The sequence below is a fragment of the Knufia obscura genome, assembly GCF_036327395.1.
Source record: "Knufia obscura strain CCFEE 5817 isolate CBS 148926 chromosome Unknown scaffold_13, whole genome shotgun sequence".
Taxonomy (NCBI): Eukaryota; Fungi; Ascomycota; class Eurotiomycetes; order Chaetothyriales; family Trichomeriaceae; genus Knufia; species Knufia obscura.
The window spans coordinates 944,127-958,853 of NW_027042699.1; the positions used below are offsets into that span (position 1 = coordinate 944,127).

At 51.6% G+C, this 14,727-nt stretch overlaps 5 protein-coding genes and 1 non-coding gene across 6 annotated transcripts; 2 read left to right on the top strand and 4 right to left on the bottom strand.

The window, feature by feature from the left end:
• Positions 1-6: 6 nt before the first annotated feature.
• Positions 7-1,473, bottom strand: PMZ80_009519 (uncharacterized protein; the record flags this gene model as incomplete). Its single annotated transcript, XM_064877913.1, has 5 exons — positions 7-40; positions 89-896; positions 946-1,108; positions 1,155-1,363; positions 1,413-1,473. The coding sequence occupies 5 exons, from the start codon at positions 1,471-1,473 to the stop codon at positions 7-9; spliced, it is 1,275 nt and encodes a 424-aa protein (XP_064726638.1).
• Positions 1,474-2,357: 884 nt separating this feature from the next.
• RDI1 (rho GDP dissociation inhibitor) lies at positions 2,358-3,242 on the top strand (the record flags this gene model as incomplete). Its single annotated transcript, XM_064877914.1, has 3 exons — positions 2,358-2,439; positions 2,649-2,761; positions 2,844-3,242. 3 exons carry the CDS (start codon positions 2,358-2,360, stop codon positions 3,240-3,242), a joined length of 594 nt encoding a protein of 197 aa, XP_064726639.1.
• Positions 3,243-5,118: 1,876 nt separating this feature from the next.
• PMZ80_009521 (uncharacterized protein) lies at positions 5,119-6,453 on the bottom strand (the record flags this gene model as incomplete). The annotated part of the gene is made up of 1 exon (XM_064877915.1): positions 5,119-6,453. The coding sequence occupies one exon, from the start codon at positions 6,451-6,453 to the stop codon at positions 5,119-5,121; it is 1,335 nt and encodes a 444-aa protein (XP_064726640.1).
• A 1,406-nt stretch (positions 6,454-7,859) lies between these two features.
• PMZ80_009522 (uncharacterized protein) lies at positions 7,860-8,711 on the top strand (the record flags this gene model as incomplete). Its single annotated transcript, XM_064877916.1, has 1 exon — positions 7,860-8,711. The coding sequence occupies one exon, from the start codon at positions 7,860-7,862 to the stop codon at positions 8,709-8,711; it is 852 nt and encodes a 283-aa protein (XP_064726641.1).
• Positions 8,712-9,947: 1,236 nt separating this feature from the next.
• Positions 9,948-10,080, bottom strand: PMZ80_009523. The gene has a single exon. It is a non-coding gene; the product is annotated as a tRNA-Trp (tRNA).
• Positions 10,081-12,772: 2,692 nt separating this feature from the next.
• On the bottom strand, positions 12,773-13,909 carry PMZ80_009524 (uncharacterized protein; the record flags this gene model as incomplete). The annotated part of the gene is made up of 1 exon (XM_064877917.1): positions 12,773-13,909. The coding sequence occupies one exon, from the start codon at positions 13,907-13,909 to the stop codon at positions 12,773-12,775; it is 1,137 nt and encodes a 378-aa protein (XP_064726642.1).
• Between the last annotated feature and the right edge of the window lie 818 nt (positions 13,910-14,727).

Genomic DNA, 14,727 nt, shown 5'->3' on the forward strand with positions numbered 1-14,727 from the left:
ATTGAATCACAGCAACGACTGTAGGTAGGGAATCACAGCCCTGTTCACATGTTAGCAACGTCCACAACTCTGAGTAGCACAAACTTACGCAACAGCCAAACTCGCAGCAACACCAAATACAGCCCTTGTCCTGACTCTCTCCCTCTTATACTTCTCCTCGAGCACCTTGGCCCTCTTAGCCGGCTGCACGGGCAATTCAGTATCAATGTCACTTGGCTCCACCTCCTCAACCTTTCTTTTCCTCGTGCTCTTAGCAATTGGTGATCCCTCCAACGTCTTTGCTTCTTCGACCATCTGCTTTGCCTTCTCGAGCATGGCTTCTGTATCTTCTGGCAGTGGCAGATCTGGCAGGCCGACTGGCATTTCGACTGTGACGTTTGTGTGTGTCATTTCTGTGTCGCCATTGACCTCGGCTTCCTGATCGACTTCGACGTGAACTTTCGAGTCTTCGTGGTCTTCAGCTGGTGCCTCTCCGTCGACGTCAAGTGCGAGTCCTTCATCTTCTTCGACATCGTTTGTGACTGATTCTGGTGCTGGTGTGCCTTCAGCGATACTGAGTGCGTCATCGAGTGCAGACTGTAGGCTTGCGCTTGCGGCATTGGCGAATGCATTGTTTGCTTCCTTCTCTTTCTTCGTTTGGCGCTTCTTTTTCGGCGACGTGGCCTTTGCTGGTATGGGTGTACTTTTGCTCGGTGAAGATGCTCGTGCGCCTCTGCCTCGCTTGCTTACCGTCGGAGGTGGTGACAGTTTGACATCTTTGATAGACGACGAGAAATCGAATTTCGGTGGCTCTGCGATGTTCTTTCTCGAACTCGTGGGCGAAGATTGGATATCCATCGGGTCTAGTAATGCTTCAATCCAGTGTCGTAGACCGTAATCGTCAGCGAGATCGAGGGCTAAAATGTGTTAGTTGCGATAGCAAGTGACAACAAAGTGATGCCGTACCAAACTCCGGAGCTATCCAGACATTCCCCGCTACATCATCGGTACTTGTGCTTTCCAAAGTCTTCAAATAATCGCGTTCTGCGCGTTCTTCCGCGTGCTGTGCCCATGGAAATGCGATCTTGAACATGCCAGTCGCACTAACGAATCCATCTTTGCTCCGTCTCTGTGAAATTGTTAGCTCGATCGCGACACTAGAGCTGAGCACATACCATCAGGAAATATGTCTGCGGGTGTGGTTGACCTGGCTGAGGCGCAAAGATCTCTGAGCTCGAAAGGTCTTCCGGCAGCGGCGCTCTCAAGTGCGCATACTCAACGGGCCCAAGATTCTCTTGCTTTGTCGCATTGGTAGTTCCGACCAAGGTTGACTTCACGGATAGTCGCGTTCGACCCAGTCTTCTTCGTTCCAGTAGCTCATCTCCTGCGTCTCATCAGCAAACGATCTGCGCATCCTTCGGAACAATGCATACTGTTTGGCGCGACGTCCTCCGCAATGAGCGGGTTGCGCTTCTCGGGTAGTGTTCGCGACATTGGTCAAGCAGTGGTGATATGATGCGATCGAGTTGCAGTTGTGCGCAGGAATGAACCTCGGAGGGCTGTGATTGGTATGCGATAAGCAAGGATAAGATCTCGAACACGCTCAAGGATTAATGTTGGTAGCTGAAACGAACGAAAGAACAGAACACACGGACACCACAATCTGAAGTCGCAACGAAAGAGATGGAGTCGCGGTCGAGGGTGACGGAAGTGCCTGCAGGGAAGCAGCAACCCAGGAGCCGAGAAGTATGGAGAAATTGAGCTTCAACTAAAAGGGAGGCTGGTCTTGTTGAGGAAAGGTCGATGGGATGGCTGGCGAGCTTAGGATAAGATCCAATTTATCGCGAGGAAATCACTCGTCGGCGAGCTCCAAGGAGGAAAGCACAGCTTGTCGCATCACATCATCTCGAATCATGACCGCTTCTACGCTTCGGCTCGTAAGAAAGCTTCTCCTAACGAATCACTTTTTGGGCATGAAGTCGCTGGACAATTTCAGCATGTCGGCTTTGTCTTGACAGAACACCATCGTGGTCTGCGCGAAGCATCGTGAGCGTGGCCTTTCGTCCACATTCTTCTGAGCACTATGCAGCATCCCCTCACACCATGTTGCCAAGTTCATGAGGTCCTTTTCTTTCCTGTCCTCTTCCGTGATCGTGACATGTTTGCCTGACAGCCTGGACATGGCAAGTGAGGCTCTTGGCACGCTCTGCCCGCCAGCCCCACCGGCTTACATTGACCGCTTTGTTTGAAACAAGAGACATTTCCCTGACCCAGGTTTTGGAACAAACAAACGAAGCATAAGAGCAAAACCTGTCCGACGCTTTGTCCTACGCAATTCACTGAAAGGAAGTCCAGAAACCGCAAAAGAAACCACAACCATGGCCGACGATCTTCAAGCCGAGCAAACTCCTGGCTTCAAAGTCGGTGAGAAGAAGACAATGGAAGAATACCAGAAACTAGGTAGGTGCGATTCAGATCAATTCGAACCCGGCAGCAGCACAACGAGGTGCAAGCGTGATTACAGCTATCCTACAAATCATACAATTCTGATGCCACTGGTACAACTATGGTTTTGATCATTCACGGAATTGCTCTCCCGATGATCTACGTCGACTCCCCTCGCCCACCGTGCCAACGTTGCGGTCAGCACGACTAACAGTAGACTACAGACCAGGAAGATGATGCCATGAACAGATGGAAAGCCTCGCTAGGCCTCGGAACCGGTGCATCAATCTCAGATCCCAACGACCCACGAAGATGCATCATCAAAGGCCTCACACTGGTAAGTTCACCAACCTGATGGCCTTCCATCGCTCATCGGCAATGCCATCCTCCTTCGATATGCCCGCTCACCCTCTTCTTAGATGGTCGACGGCCGCCCCGACATAACCCTCGACGTCTCCCAACCCGGCCAACTCGAAGCCCTAAAAACCCACCCCTTCGCCATCAAAGAAGGAACAACCTATCGCATGCGCGCCACCTTCGTCGTGCAACACGAAGTCCTCTCCGGCCTGAAATACGTCCAGCAGGTAAAGCGCAAGGGTATCCCCGTCGGCAAAGACCAGGAGATGATTGGGAGTTTCCCGCCGAATACGACTGATAAGCCGGTGCATGAGAAGGTGTTTGCGGCGGAGGAGGCGCCGAGTGGGATGTTGGTGAGGGGGAAGTATGAGGCTGTGAGTAAGTTTGTGGATGATGATAATCAGGCGCATTTGAAGTTTGAGTGGGCTTTTGAGATTGTGAAGGAGTGGCCAAAGAACTAAGCTTGGTCACGGCGAGTGTGATGGGCGACGAGATCTGGTGACTGACCGAGCGTGGCTGCTGAATGTGAGATTGCCGCGAGCATGAAGGCGACTGAGGTAGGATGAGGATTGGGGAAGGTCTCATTATGCGTGATCATTTCGACATCAAGCGTGTCAGCATTTAGATTCTGAGCTTGGAAATTCCATCTGTTCATCCACAATTGGGTATTGTTCTGGTCATCTCTCATCCACCTCGCACATCCATTCTCCTCACAGAAAATAGTCTGCGATCGGATTAACACCATCCTTTCCCTGCTGCTGCATCTGCTGCTGTTGCTGCTGCTGCGCCCGATGCTCATCATTCTCCGGCGCCGCATCAAAGATATTGAAGAACCTCTCCCCAGCATCACTAACCTCCAACACCGACGCCAGATTCCCACATCTGTAGCAATAATTCGGCGCGCTCCAGACAGTACTAAGCCGATCATCGTACAATATCTGATATCCTTCCTGACACAGCTGGTGCGCCCGTAATATGTGCGACATGCTATTCACCTGCAGGAACTTCCTGACCACATCTCCGCCAAATGTATATCCTGCTCCTCGCGGACTCAAACTGAACTCGTCTCTTTCTGGGTCTGGATCACTCCAGACTAGGTCGGCCATTGGTCCTTCATGGGGGATCTCGCGGAACCGGTCGATGATCTTGATCTGGTCGATGCTGTGTATACTCGGTGATAACCCCCCATGAACGCAAAAGATCTGGTCGTTGATCACCACGGACAGCGTGAGGAAGTCGAACATATCCGTGAAGTAATGCCAGACGTTCGCGTTGCCGTATTTCCGCGCGCATTCGGTGTAGAAGCCGTAGGATTGGGTGACGCCGCGAGATTCGTGGTTGCCGCGGATGAGGTGGACGCGGGATGGGTAGCGCAGTTTGAGGCAGACGAGGAGGGAGATGGTTTCGACGGAGAAGAGGCCGCGGTCGACGTAGTCGCCTGGATGTGTCAGTGGTTGTATTCGTGGTTGTGGTGGCCCAGCGCACCCAAGAATAAATAGTTGGTATCAGGACAAAAACCACCGATTTTGAAGATCTCGAGCATGTCGAAGAATTGACCGTGGATGTCACCGACTACTGTGACTGGCGCGGAGATGTGGACGACGTTGCTCTCTTTCATGAGCAGCTCTTTTGCTTTGGCGCATATTGCTTCGATTAGGGGTTCGGCGAGGAGTTGCTTTTGGTAGAGTTGGGAGATGCATTGGTCGAGATCGATGCTTGCTGGGGAGGATTAGCATAGAATGGGATTGTGGTTCTCGATCGTACCAGGTAGGCCAGGCATAGCAGCTCAGAAGTGTTATGTGGTGGAGGGACCAAAAGTTGCGACACTGCAGAGCGAAGATGGTTTCGTCGGCGTCGGAAGCATCACACAGGGTGCGCGTTGTGTCTCGACATTGTCAAGTCTGATAGTCTATCGTATCAGACCTGAGTTCTGTGAGGCGATCATATGGGAGGCGAATGTTGCAGAGGAGAGGTCATTTGTCAATCGTACTTGCTTTGCCCGGCATCGCATTTTACGAGGCGGCTGAATTCCGAAAGAGGCATAGTGTCGTGTGCTGTGGCAGCTGGTCAACGATATGAGTCTCGACATGCTCTCCGCAGTCTCATGGATACACTGCACTCGATTAGAACGAAGGTAGTATAGACTATGCTACTCAGAGCATTTGGACAGCGAAACGTTCGTACGGCGATGTCAGTCAGGATTGATCAGAGACTGTAGGAGGTGCAGATACTTGGTGAAATGCTCAATTTTATTCTATTGTTAACGCCGACCAGCTTCAGCGTCAATTGACTGTCAATCATGCCTCGACTCTGCGTCAGAGCTGTTTTCCCAGGCGTCTACCACCCAGGCCCAGCCTCGTCAGAATCCTGATCCCGCTCGTCAACGACATTCTTGTACTGCTTGACCGGGATATGTGCAGCAGCCCGAGCACACTTTCTTCCTGGAGGACAGACCTTGTGGCGGATCTCGTGCCTCTCTGCATCGAAGCAGTCCTCGGTCACTACTGCAGAGCAACCTGGCAGCAACGTTTTGGTGGCCATATGACAGTAGTGGTGTTCTTTTTGGGAATACCAATCTGGTCCCATCGATGTCTCGGAGCTGCAAAGATGCTCGGCAGTTTGTTCGCCTTTCACGAGTGTGTCACGAAGGATCCGGTCCCATGTCGCTGCGGCTTCTTCATCATCGGAGTCTGGTGCAGGTGTTAGTCCGGTTTCTAGAAAATCTGTTGCTAGTTTCATACCTGCGTCAAAATCATCCCAGCCTGATATGCCTTCTTCGTCGGAATCGCCTGAACAATCGTCAATCAGATGCTCACATGTGGCTCCGAACACTCTCATACCTTCATCAGTCTCATTCCTCTTCCAGATATCTCTGTGGAGAGGATCAGACATCTCCCATGGCTGGTCAAGGAAAGTGTCCTCAGAGTCCGTCTCGTTCTCCTGCTTTGGCAGCGGCCTGTTCTTGAAAATGGGAATCTGGAAGTGTCCCGACATGTTATCGTAGTACCCCTGCAAACGAGCAGTATGGTCACAAGCGAGCCAGGACTTCTCGTTTCTTTGAGCAATCACGGCATCGTTGACCACCGTGCCCGCGAAATCAGGAAGGCGGAGAGAGATGCCTTTGGGTGGAACACGGTTGTCGCCATTAGTGCCCTCGATTGGCCGCTTCTTGCTTTCCGGTCCCATCCACATGCACAACGGGGCGTGGTCGGTTCCAGGCAGTTTGCTGAAGCTCTGATACCACGGCGCTCCGCACATAGCAAAGACGTCGCCAAGAATGAGGTCCGGCTTGTCGGTGTCTGCGTAAGTGATTGCCAGCCCTGCTAGACAAATGGCGTCCTTGCGTTGGGCGACGACAGCCAAGTATTCTGGCCTGACATTCGTGCCGTGGGTATGGACTATCATGTCACGGAACCCCCCGGCTTCGATGTGATGGCCGTGCTTGTGGTCGCGGCCAAGGTACTTCCCATTCGGGTCCCAACCAGCCACCGACGGGATGTTTCCACCCAAGTGTTTGTTGTGAGCAGCCAAGCCGAAGCCTGGGTAGACTCGTATCCCGAATGTATGCGGGGGCCTGTGGCCTTGGATGCCGAACGCACTGGAAGATATGAACACCGGGGCCAGAGCGAGACTGATTGCGCCGACGACTGCACCGAAGATTGCAAGAGACATGGCGAGTGAGTGGTTGGACTAAGTGTGAGGCTTGTATGACAGAAGATGGGAGTATCGAATGAGGCTGCTGTGAGTATGAGTAGAAAGTGGTCTCAGAATTGTGCAACTCGAATTGAAGAATGGAGATACCGAGATGTGACGAAGAACTTGTAGAGTGCAGACCGACCTTGAAGGACATTATATACCTGTGAACAAGGATATCGATATTGCTATGTGCTCAGCATCATGATCCGCATCTCGCACTACGCCTTGTAATTCTGCGACATGAACTTACTCAACGATCTAGCTGCGATCTGGTCTTTAGACTATCGATGGTTGTTCTGTGTTCCCCTCGAGGTATGGCTAGTCGCTCGACGAGAGTGGCTTCTGGCCTGTTGGTGTTTTGAACGTTGATATTGCGCAATCCTCGTGAGCCAACCACAATCAGAGGCATACCATTGATAGACCCGAACGATTCAACCATAGCTGAAACATAAATCGCCGGTAGCTGCGGGGGTTAACGTACCATCCTACTTGAGGTGAAGTGATCCGTCGCTTCAAAACACTTCTCGAAGACTAGAAGCCCTATGCAGACTAGTTGGTGATAACTTTCTGGCCGATGAGGATCGAATCAGGCTAGTAAATCATGCTCATGTGCTCGTTACTGAAAAGCGTGGAACGGATGAATCATTGGAATGTGTACAGCCAGCCAGTGAGGCCGATCTGGAAGTCTTTGGATCGCACATAAGTTCAGGACATGAAGCTGATGACTGCGGACAGTACTGAGTAAGATCTTATTCGCGAAACCGTACTTGTCGATGGTCGCGATGTTCTTTGCAGAGGATCATGGCTCTGGGCAATTGAAGCGCACGACCTATCTCAACGAGGCGGCGCGAATCCTTAGCATTGCCAATCATCCCTACCAAGTCCTGTTCTGTTTTTCCTGAGCATGTATACTGCCTAGAGGGGTGTATGAAAGAGCACATGTTCTATACGGTCGGTGTCGACGGTCACGCGCTGCTGTTGACACGTGATACCGCGATCTAGGCTAAGATTATCTTTCCGATCGTACCGAACGTGCTCGTATCTCAGGATGATCCCATGCCAGCCACGAGATTTGATCATGTTGTTTCGGTTGCTGCACGACCAAGGAGGAATGTGTTCATCTCGAAGATGACTTCATCTCCTAAGATGTTCTTTGCTATGTAGGATGCAAAACACAAATGCCATAGTATCACGAGTACTTCTTTCCTGATGTTCGTCATTGCTGCCCTCTCCTGACCCACGTTCCGCAGGATCAGACTATTGAAATCTTAACTCCTGAGGATCGACACTGTAACTCTATTAGAAGACCACCACCGCCAGTCTTGTCTCTGCTGTGAACTCAAATATCACAGCGGTGTATATTACTGCGACTTGAGCACAATATGTCCTCACACTGTCCCGAATGTGGGCATACCTTCCACTCCTCCGATGCGAACGAAGCACAAACGAGGATAACCGACCTCGAAACACAAGTCCGATTGCTGAACTCGAAAGCGTCATCGTACCTCGACAGACTAGCAGATTACGAGGATGAGGTTCAATCACTCAGAGCACAATGCGCAAAACTGCAGAAAGAGAGAGAGGGAAGCATTTCCGTTGCACCTTTGCAGCCCTCACCTGTGACAAGAGAGGATGTGCCGGAGAAGGACAACTTTGCGCAGAAGCAAATGAACAGACAGTCGTTGTCGAGGTTGTCGTCTCTTACATCCTATCTACCAGGCAGGAAGAAGGATGATACGCCGCCAGTGCCGCCATTGAATACTGGTCTGAATCAGTCTGCGCCGAACATCTCGACTCCTACCACCGAATACATGAAAGCACATTCTCCTCCCCCATTTGCGACGGATCCAGGTCGGCAAGGGCAGTCATTGACCTTGATTGGTCTGCAGACAAGTCTTGAGACGGAGAGGAATCTACGACAGCAAGCGGAGACCAGTCTGGCACAGTCACAGACCGAGCTGGAGGAGCTGACCGCGCAATTGTTCGGTCAGGCAAACGAGATGGTCGCAACAGAACGGAAGGCACGGGCGAAGCTGGAAGAGCGGGTCAAGCTGCTGGAGACGAGGGATGGTGACAAGAGGAAGAGATTAGATCGGCTTGAAACGGCTGTGCAGCGGATAGAAAGAGTGCGGCGAATGGTGGTAGAGCATGAGAATGCCATGGGTGAGGATGCTTATGTCGCTGTTGAGGTTCCGAGGAGTACTCAAAAGGTGGGGAGAACTGCTGCTCGGTGATGTCTTAGTGATGAAGATTGACATTTTTCTTTTTTGTTTTCCTAGATTATGAGTATGAGACACATGCGACGTACACGTTCACGGTCGAGACGAGGAATGGCGAGACGGCCGGAGGTGGTCAGTGAGGATGAGAATGAGGACAGGGTATTTGGGCAAGATGATGGTTCGGAGGAAGGGTACGAGTTTGATGTGCAGCTGAAGGTGTGGAGGAGGAGTAGAGCGAATATGTGGAGGTCGCCGAGTTTTGATTGAGCTGCCGATAGGATGTGCTATGAGAAGCAATAGTATCGTGTCGCAACATTGTGTTGACTGCTGCGAACTTTTTGGCTATATGTGCAACGCGGTTTGACCGTGCTCATTCTTATCGATGGCAGAATACTTTCGTAGTTGCGCTTGCCATTCATGCCGGCGCTCTTCACATTAACGTTAGCCGCGCCTTCCTGAATGTTTGCTGCAAACACACCACCTCCCACGTTTCCGACCATGCAGGCAACTCTGAAATTCACACCTTTTTGGCCTCGACTGTCTGTCAGCACCATCATCGGTCCGTGTCCCACTCGTCTTTGGCCTTCTAATGACAACCCTCACCTGCCACCAGTCTCGAGAACTTTTAGCCTGACGCAGCTCGACAAACTTGTTCAACGACCCATCCTACCACGACAACGAGATACCACGCCGCCACTCGACTGCCGCAAATCGGATTCACGGCAAGCTTGATATCAGTAGTCTCAGGAGGGCCTACTAAGCAAGAGCACGACCACAAACGCGTGAAGCGGCATTCGAGCACGGGCTGCGAGGAGTCACCCGATGGTACGGTCGACGACCATGAAGACCGGCATCTTTGTGCTCTTCAGAAGCTTCCATTTCTCGACCCTCATCACATTATGACCAAGCAGGCCTCGAAGCATATCTGCCGTGTACTCCATTCCGTACTAGCATGTTCATCGACCAAGTCGCGTACCGGGGAAGATGCGCAGGTCGTCCGGCGTTCCTGCGGCTTTCGCAGCTACCAGCACTGTGCCTCGTCAAGATGAAGAACATCAGGCGTACACAACAGAAGCTCGCTTGAGCTATGGTCAGGACAACTCGCCTCAGCACCAGCGCCGCTTGTTCTCCTCAGCTTACCGAGTCCGCTTTCGTCCCCGCGCTCAGTAAAACTCTGGTCATGCACACCACCTGTTTCGCACAACAAAAAGGAGATTGAGGCCAGATGTTGCGAATGAGCAAAAATGAAGTTGAACCCCACCCGATTTGAACTAATTGTCGTTAGCTATGAGAACTGGATACTTGGGCATTCTACCACATACCGGATAACCTTTCGATAGCCCTGAGACTGGAGTCGAACGCGCTACCGTTGCGCCAGAGGTCCGAATTTCGCCCTGAGACGTCGTTACGGAATGTCAACCCGTTTTTCGAGCTGTCTTGTGGCAAAATTGTGCTTACAACGTACTTGTCCCAAGCCTCGCAGCCAAGGATAGCCGCGCCGGAGCTCGCCGACGGATGATCTCTCAGTCACTGAACAACGCCTGCTGATGCCTGGGTCTTACATAGTCATCACTACGCCGCGGGATACAGGGCATCCCTAGGGTAAGTATCACTGGTGAGAGGACAGTGAGGTCGTTCAAAAACGGTAATCATGGTGTTCGAAGCCACCGCCGGGAACAATGTGATTCTTCATGGTCGGCTTGATCAATTCTTCCGGGGTAAGCTTGACCATCTTTGTGCACGTCCCGATTTGGAGGCTCCTGAGATGAGTTGCTTGCAAAACCAAAAAACTGTAGACACTGCCCCCACGAGAATTCACATGCATACTCAGGATGTTGTACGACACCTACACTCGCGAACAATCATGCTTTGAGACACAACAATATGAGAAGCATCTATCGGTCGCTGATGAGCCAGCTAGGATACATCACTATCAGTCTTCAGTAAGTTCAGAATACTCATCTATACACCCATCCGGTCCCGTGCTGTACCATCGAATCGCTAGCCATATTACAAGGTCCCTTGCGGCCATCGACAGGAGCAGTTTGCACCGGTAACCCTACCCTCTACACCGCTACCCGATTGAAAGCTATCCAAGTCCCAGCTCTTGCAGCATCATCCACATCAATTCTGGTAACGTCATGGCCATCTTTGTCAGGAACATACCAATGAGGGTGGCTTGGTTGTCATCTCAACCGTCCTTTACCTTGAGCATGTTCTGCACCTCCCTCGACACCACCTCCATATCGTTCCTCCTGAAGCTATACGTGATAGTCTGCTAAGACGTTAGCAATGCCGGGCAAATTGAAGGCCAACAACTCACCTTGCAGACATCGAACTTCTGTCTCTTGTCGACCCATCGGACCATCGTCTCCGCCACGACACCGTAATCATCCTGGAACACTGCCGCCAGACAAGCCGCTAGCTGTGGCAGAAAAAGGTGGCGTACAAGGCTCAGGTTGCTGTCATCGGTTGTTGTTGACACTGCCCACTCTGGGAGCACTGCATCATATGGCGTGTGCTCGGACCCATTCAGCTGTACGCGGATATATCGTAGTTGAGGGCATCTCCAAGCAAGACTTCCGAACGATCGCATTCGCCAACTACCGGCGATGTCAGTGTTTCGGATAGCGATCGATGTAATGTTCTTCCTGATCCAAGCAAACTTCGACGCCTCGATGAAACGTCCAAGCGTATCAACGCCGTGCCTGATCTCGAGGTGGCGCCAAAGTTGGTGCCGCATACCACGTGCATCTCTACTGACCCGCTTGCTGACTTGCTCGATGCTGAGACTGGGTAGCGGAAGTAGGCGACTATGGCGAAAGGAGGCAGAGCTCGAGAAGATTTCATCTATGAACAAGGTGCCCTCTTCGAAGTACTTCCTGTATACGAGGTCTTGCAGTTCTTGTGGAAGTTCGAGAAATTTGAAGGCCATCTTAGCAAGTATGGAAAGAACAGAGACTGTGACGGAGCAGGGTGGGGTGAATAATCAGTGTCGAATCTGATCGGCTGAGTTGATGCACAACTTATCGAGGAAGTGTGGTGATCATATTGGGTGGATGCATGTGGTTAGATATGTTCTGGAAGATTGCGTGCCTGTGGTGATACGTTAATACGCAATCGCAGACATGTCACTTTCACTCTCCGATGAAACTTTGACTGATATTGACCGGACACTTCTGTATGGCCGAGCACGCCAGTCAGTAACGGCGCCTTGCTGCTCGCCAAGAACTCACAACGACGACAGGAATAAATGAACATGGGAAGCAAGGAATAGATATGAGAAGCTGAGACTGAGCGACCTGGACGTACTGCTTTGGAGAATGATAGTATTGCGCCACTCGAGCTTCAGTAGAAATCCGCCTGTAGCTATGCTGTTACAATAACGATAATCAACTTTTCCGTGCGCCATCGCTCTGAGTCCTGTCATGATCGTAGTAGATGTTGTGCTGGCTGTAGACGTGTGCTTAGCTAATACCTGATGGTACATTGAGACTAGGCCTGAACGCCTGTTGACAACGGCGTTCGTCCAGCACCGAGCGTTCCCCCATTCGAACATTGAATGTTGACGCTCGTATTTATGTCATTTAGCTTATGAAGGTATGTTCATTGCTCCTCGAGTCGGGCCACGCGCCTAGATCACCGAATCCTTCAAACCAGCTCAAAGTGGTCTGATGCTGAGTGACGGGGCTGGCAAACTAGGTCTGCAGCGTCGGGACATGGGGGCAAAGATATCTGGACCGCTGACCGTAAAGTCCTTCGTTTCATGAAAAGTCGGGTGGCGAGATGTGGTGGTGAGCTGCAGGCGTGGTCGGTTGCTGAGCTGATGCGGCCGAGCAGTGCGTATTCCTAGGTCACACCTGGAATCGGGACGCGGCCCGGGCGTTCTTCCGTAAACTTCCACCCAGACCAGGAAAGGAATGAGAATACTGTGAGCGGAGCACAAAATGATCAGACCCAGTCGGTACTGCCGCTGAGTTGCGAACCCAGATTTTCATGTTGGTGACCAGATCATTTCACATGCCAGCGTTGTGCACATACGCTGCCTCAACCCTGATCGTGTACACTGTGCCTCCTCACTCTTTGTGCCGCCTGACAACACCAATCAAAACACTGATATCATCCAGCTTCCCACCTTCTGCAGCCAGACCTTCATCAACAGCACGCGACATGTATGGACTCCCAGCATATGGATCAAGCGCGATTTCTTTCGCGGCATGCATCAGACTCCTGGCCACGTAAACGATTCCCGCTTCAGCTTCGTGTACCTTGTCGTCCCATTTCTTCATTGCTTCGATGGTGTATTCCGTGAGCTCTTCTTCCCAAAGATTGTCCGTCACACCATCAGACAGGCATAGCACAACATCTCCCTCGTTAACGTCAATGCTGTCCATGAAAGAATGTTCCTTCGGTGTATCAGGACTATTTGTACCAAGTTGTCTCGGACAATCAAACCAATGCCAATCTTCCTTGCTTCTGTAGACCATATTCTGCTCTTTCGGCCGGACGATCATGACAGCGCAGTCGCCCAGACTGGTAGCCAGCACCACAGGTTCATCCAAAGTTCTGTGATGCAGTAATGCGGAGCTCGCAGTCGTGGTGCCCATGATCTGATTCTCCTGACCTGCGTTGGTGGCTTCTTTCGTGTTGTTGAATGCGACGTCAAGGTAGGCGACAGGGTCGATCTTGTTCAGCTCCAGGTACTTCGAACCCTCTTCTGGCTTGATATCCGAGTAAGCTCTCTGAGCCTCTGCAGCCCAGTAGTGTGCTATCAGCCGACTCCATAGCGCAGCGTGTCCTCGCTCTTTCTGTGCCCATGCGCCCACTCCATCGTTCACGGCAAGGAAGTTCTGTCCGTCTATGATAATTGCATCGTCACCGTTCGTGATTCCTCTGAGCAGTTCTTCTCCGACCTTTGGATGTCGATACTTCGGGCGATTGTGAGTGGTTAGAGGATCAGAGAAGGATCCGGAAGGGTAGGAGACGAAAGGAGGAGGGAATGCTCGTGTCGGTCGTTTCGCGAAGATGGAGTAGCCGGTCTCGAGGTACCAAGGAGATCTGCGAGGAAGTTCGGAGAGAGGAGAGTCCTTTGGTTCTGTTGTTCGTCCTTCCGAAGTCAAATGTCCACGGGTTCGGGCCGAGTAAGAGCGTACGAGACGGAGTGAGGATCTGAGGTGTGATGTTACATGTTTGGAAGGGCAAGAGGAAATCATGTCTCGAAGGTTCTCATGTTGAAGACCCGTGCCCGTTTACAGACACGCTGTGATCACAAAGGAACGGAACCCAGTGCGCAGCGCAGCGTTGGAGGTTGCTGGCTGTATCGAAGAGCGGTGGTAGAGTACCGATAAGATCTAGAAGTGGTTGACTAATCCGGGAGAAAGATTAGGCTTCACATGTGCAGCAAGAAGGGCCGAGCCACCTGATATCCTTCTCTGTACTTGCAGTGTGCTTCAAACCCGATTAAATCTAACAGCATGCTCGTTCGCACAAACACACAGTTGCGCAGCGCATGTTCGCTTGCGAGAACATGTTCAAAGACGGGTGTTACGAATTGCCCTGCCCTGGGTAACGCCTGCTACGACTTATCGTCACAAGCACGACGGGTCTGCGGGCACACCTGGCGGGCAGACACCTCACCTGTGCCTTCCTCCCATGCCATGAATTGATTGAAATGGCACAATCCATCAACATCATCAGATCTGAAAGTGTCACATACTATGTTATTGCTGACACGATAGGCTGCAGTGAAGCACAGTATCTCGTCACAGACATCTGTATCTATTGACGCTGTTTGAGCCAACCTCGTTGTGATGTCCAGCAGTCCCATAGCGAATACCGTCGGAAGTATGCTACCAGAGACTAGGACGGCCCCATCGAGCATGCAGACTCCTCTGCTCAGCCTTCCTCCCGAGCTTCGTCGAACCATATGGCACCACTGCTTTGACAGCGTCATCGTTTACACACGATCACTTCGTGATGACCACGATAATTATCGGAGGCACAGTACTTACAAGAAGCCAACTTTGGAGTG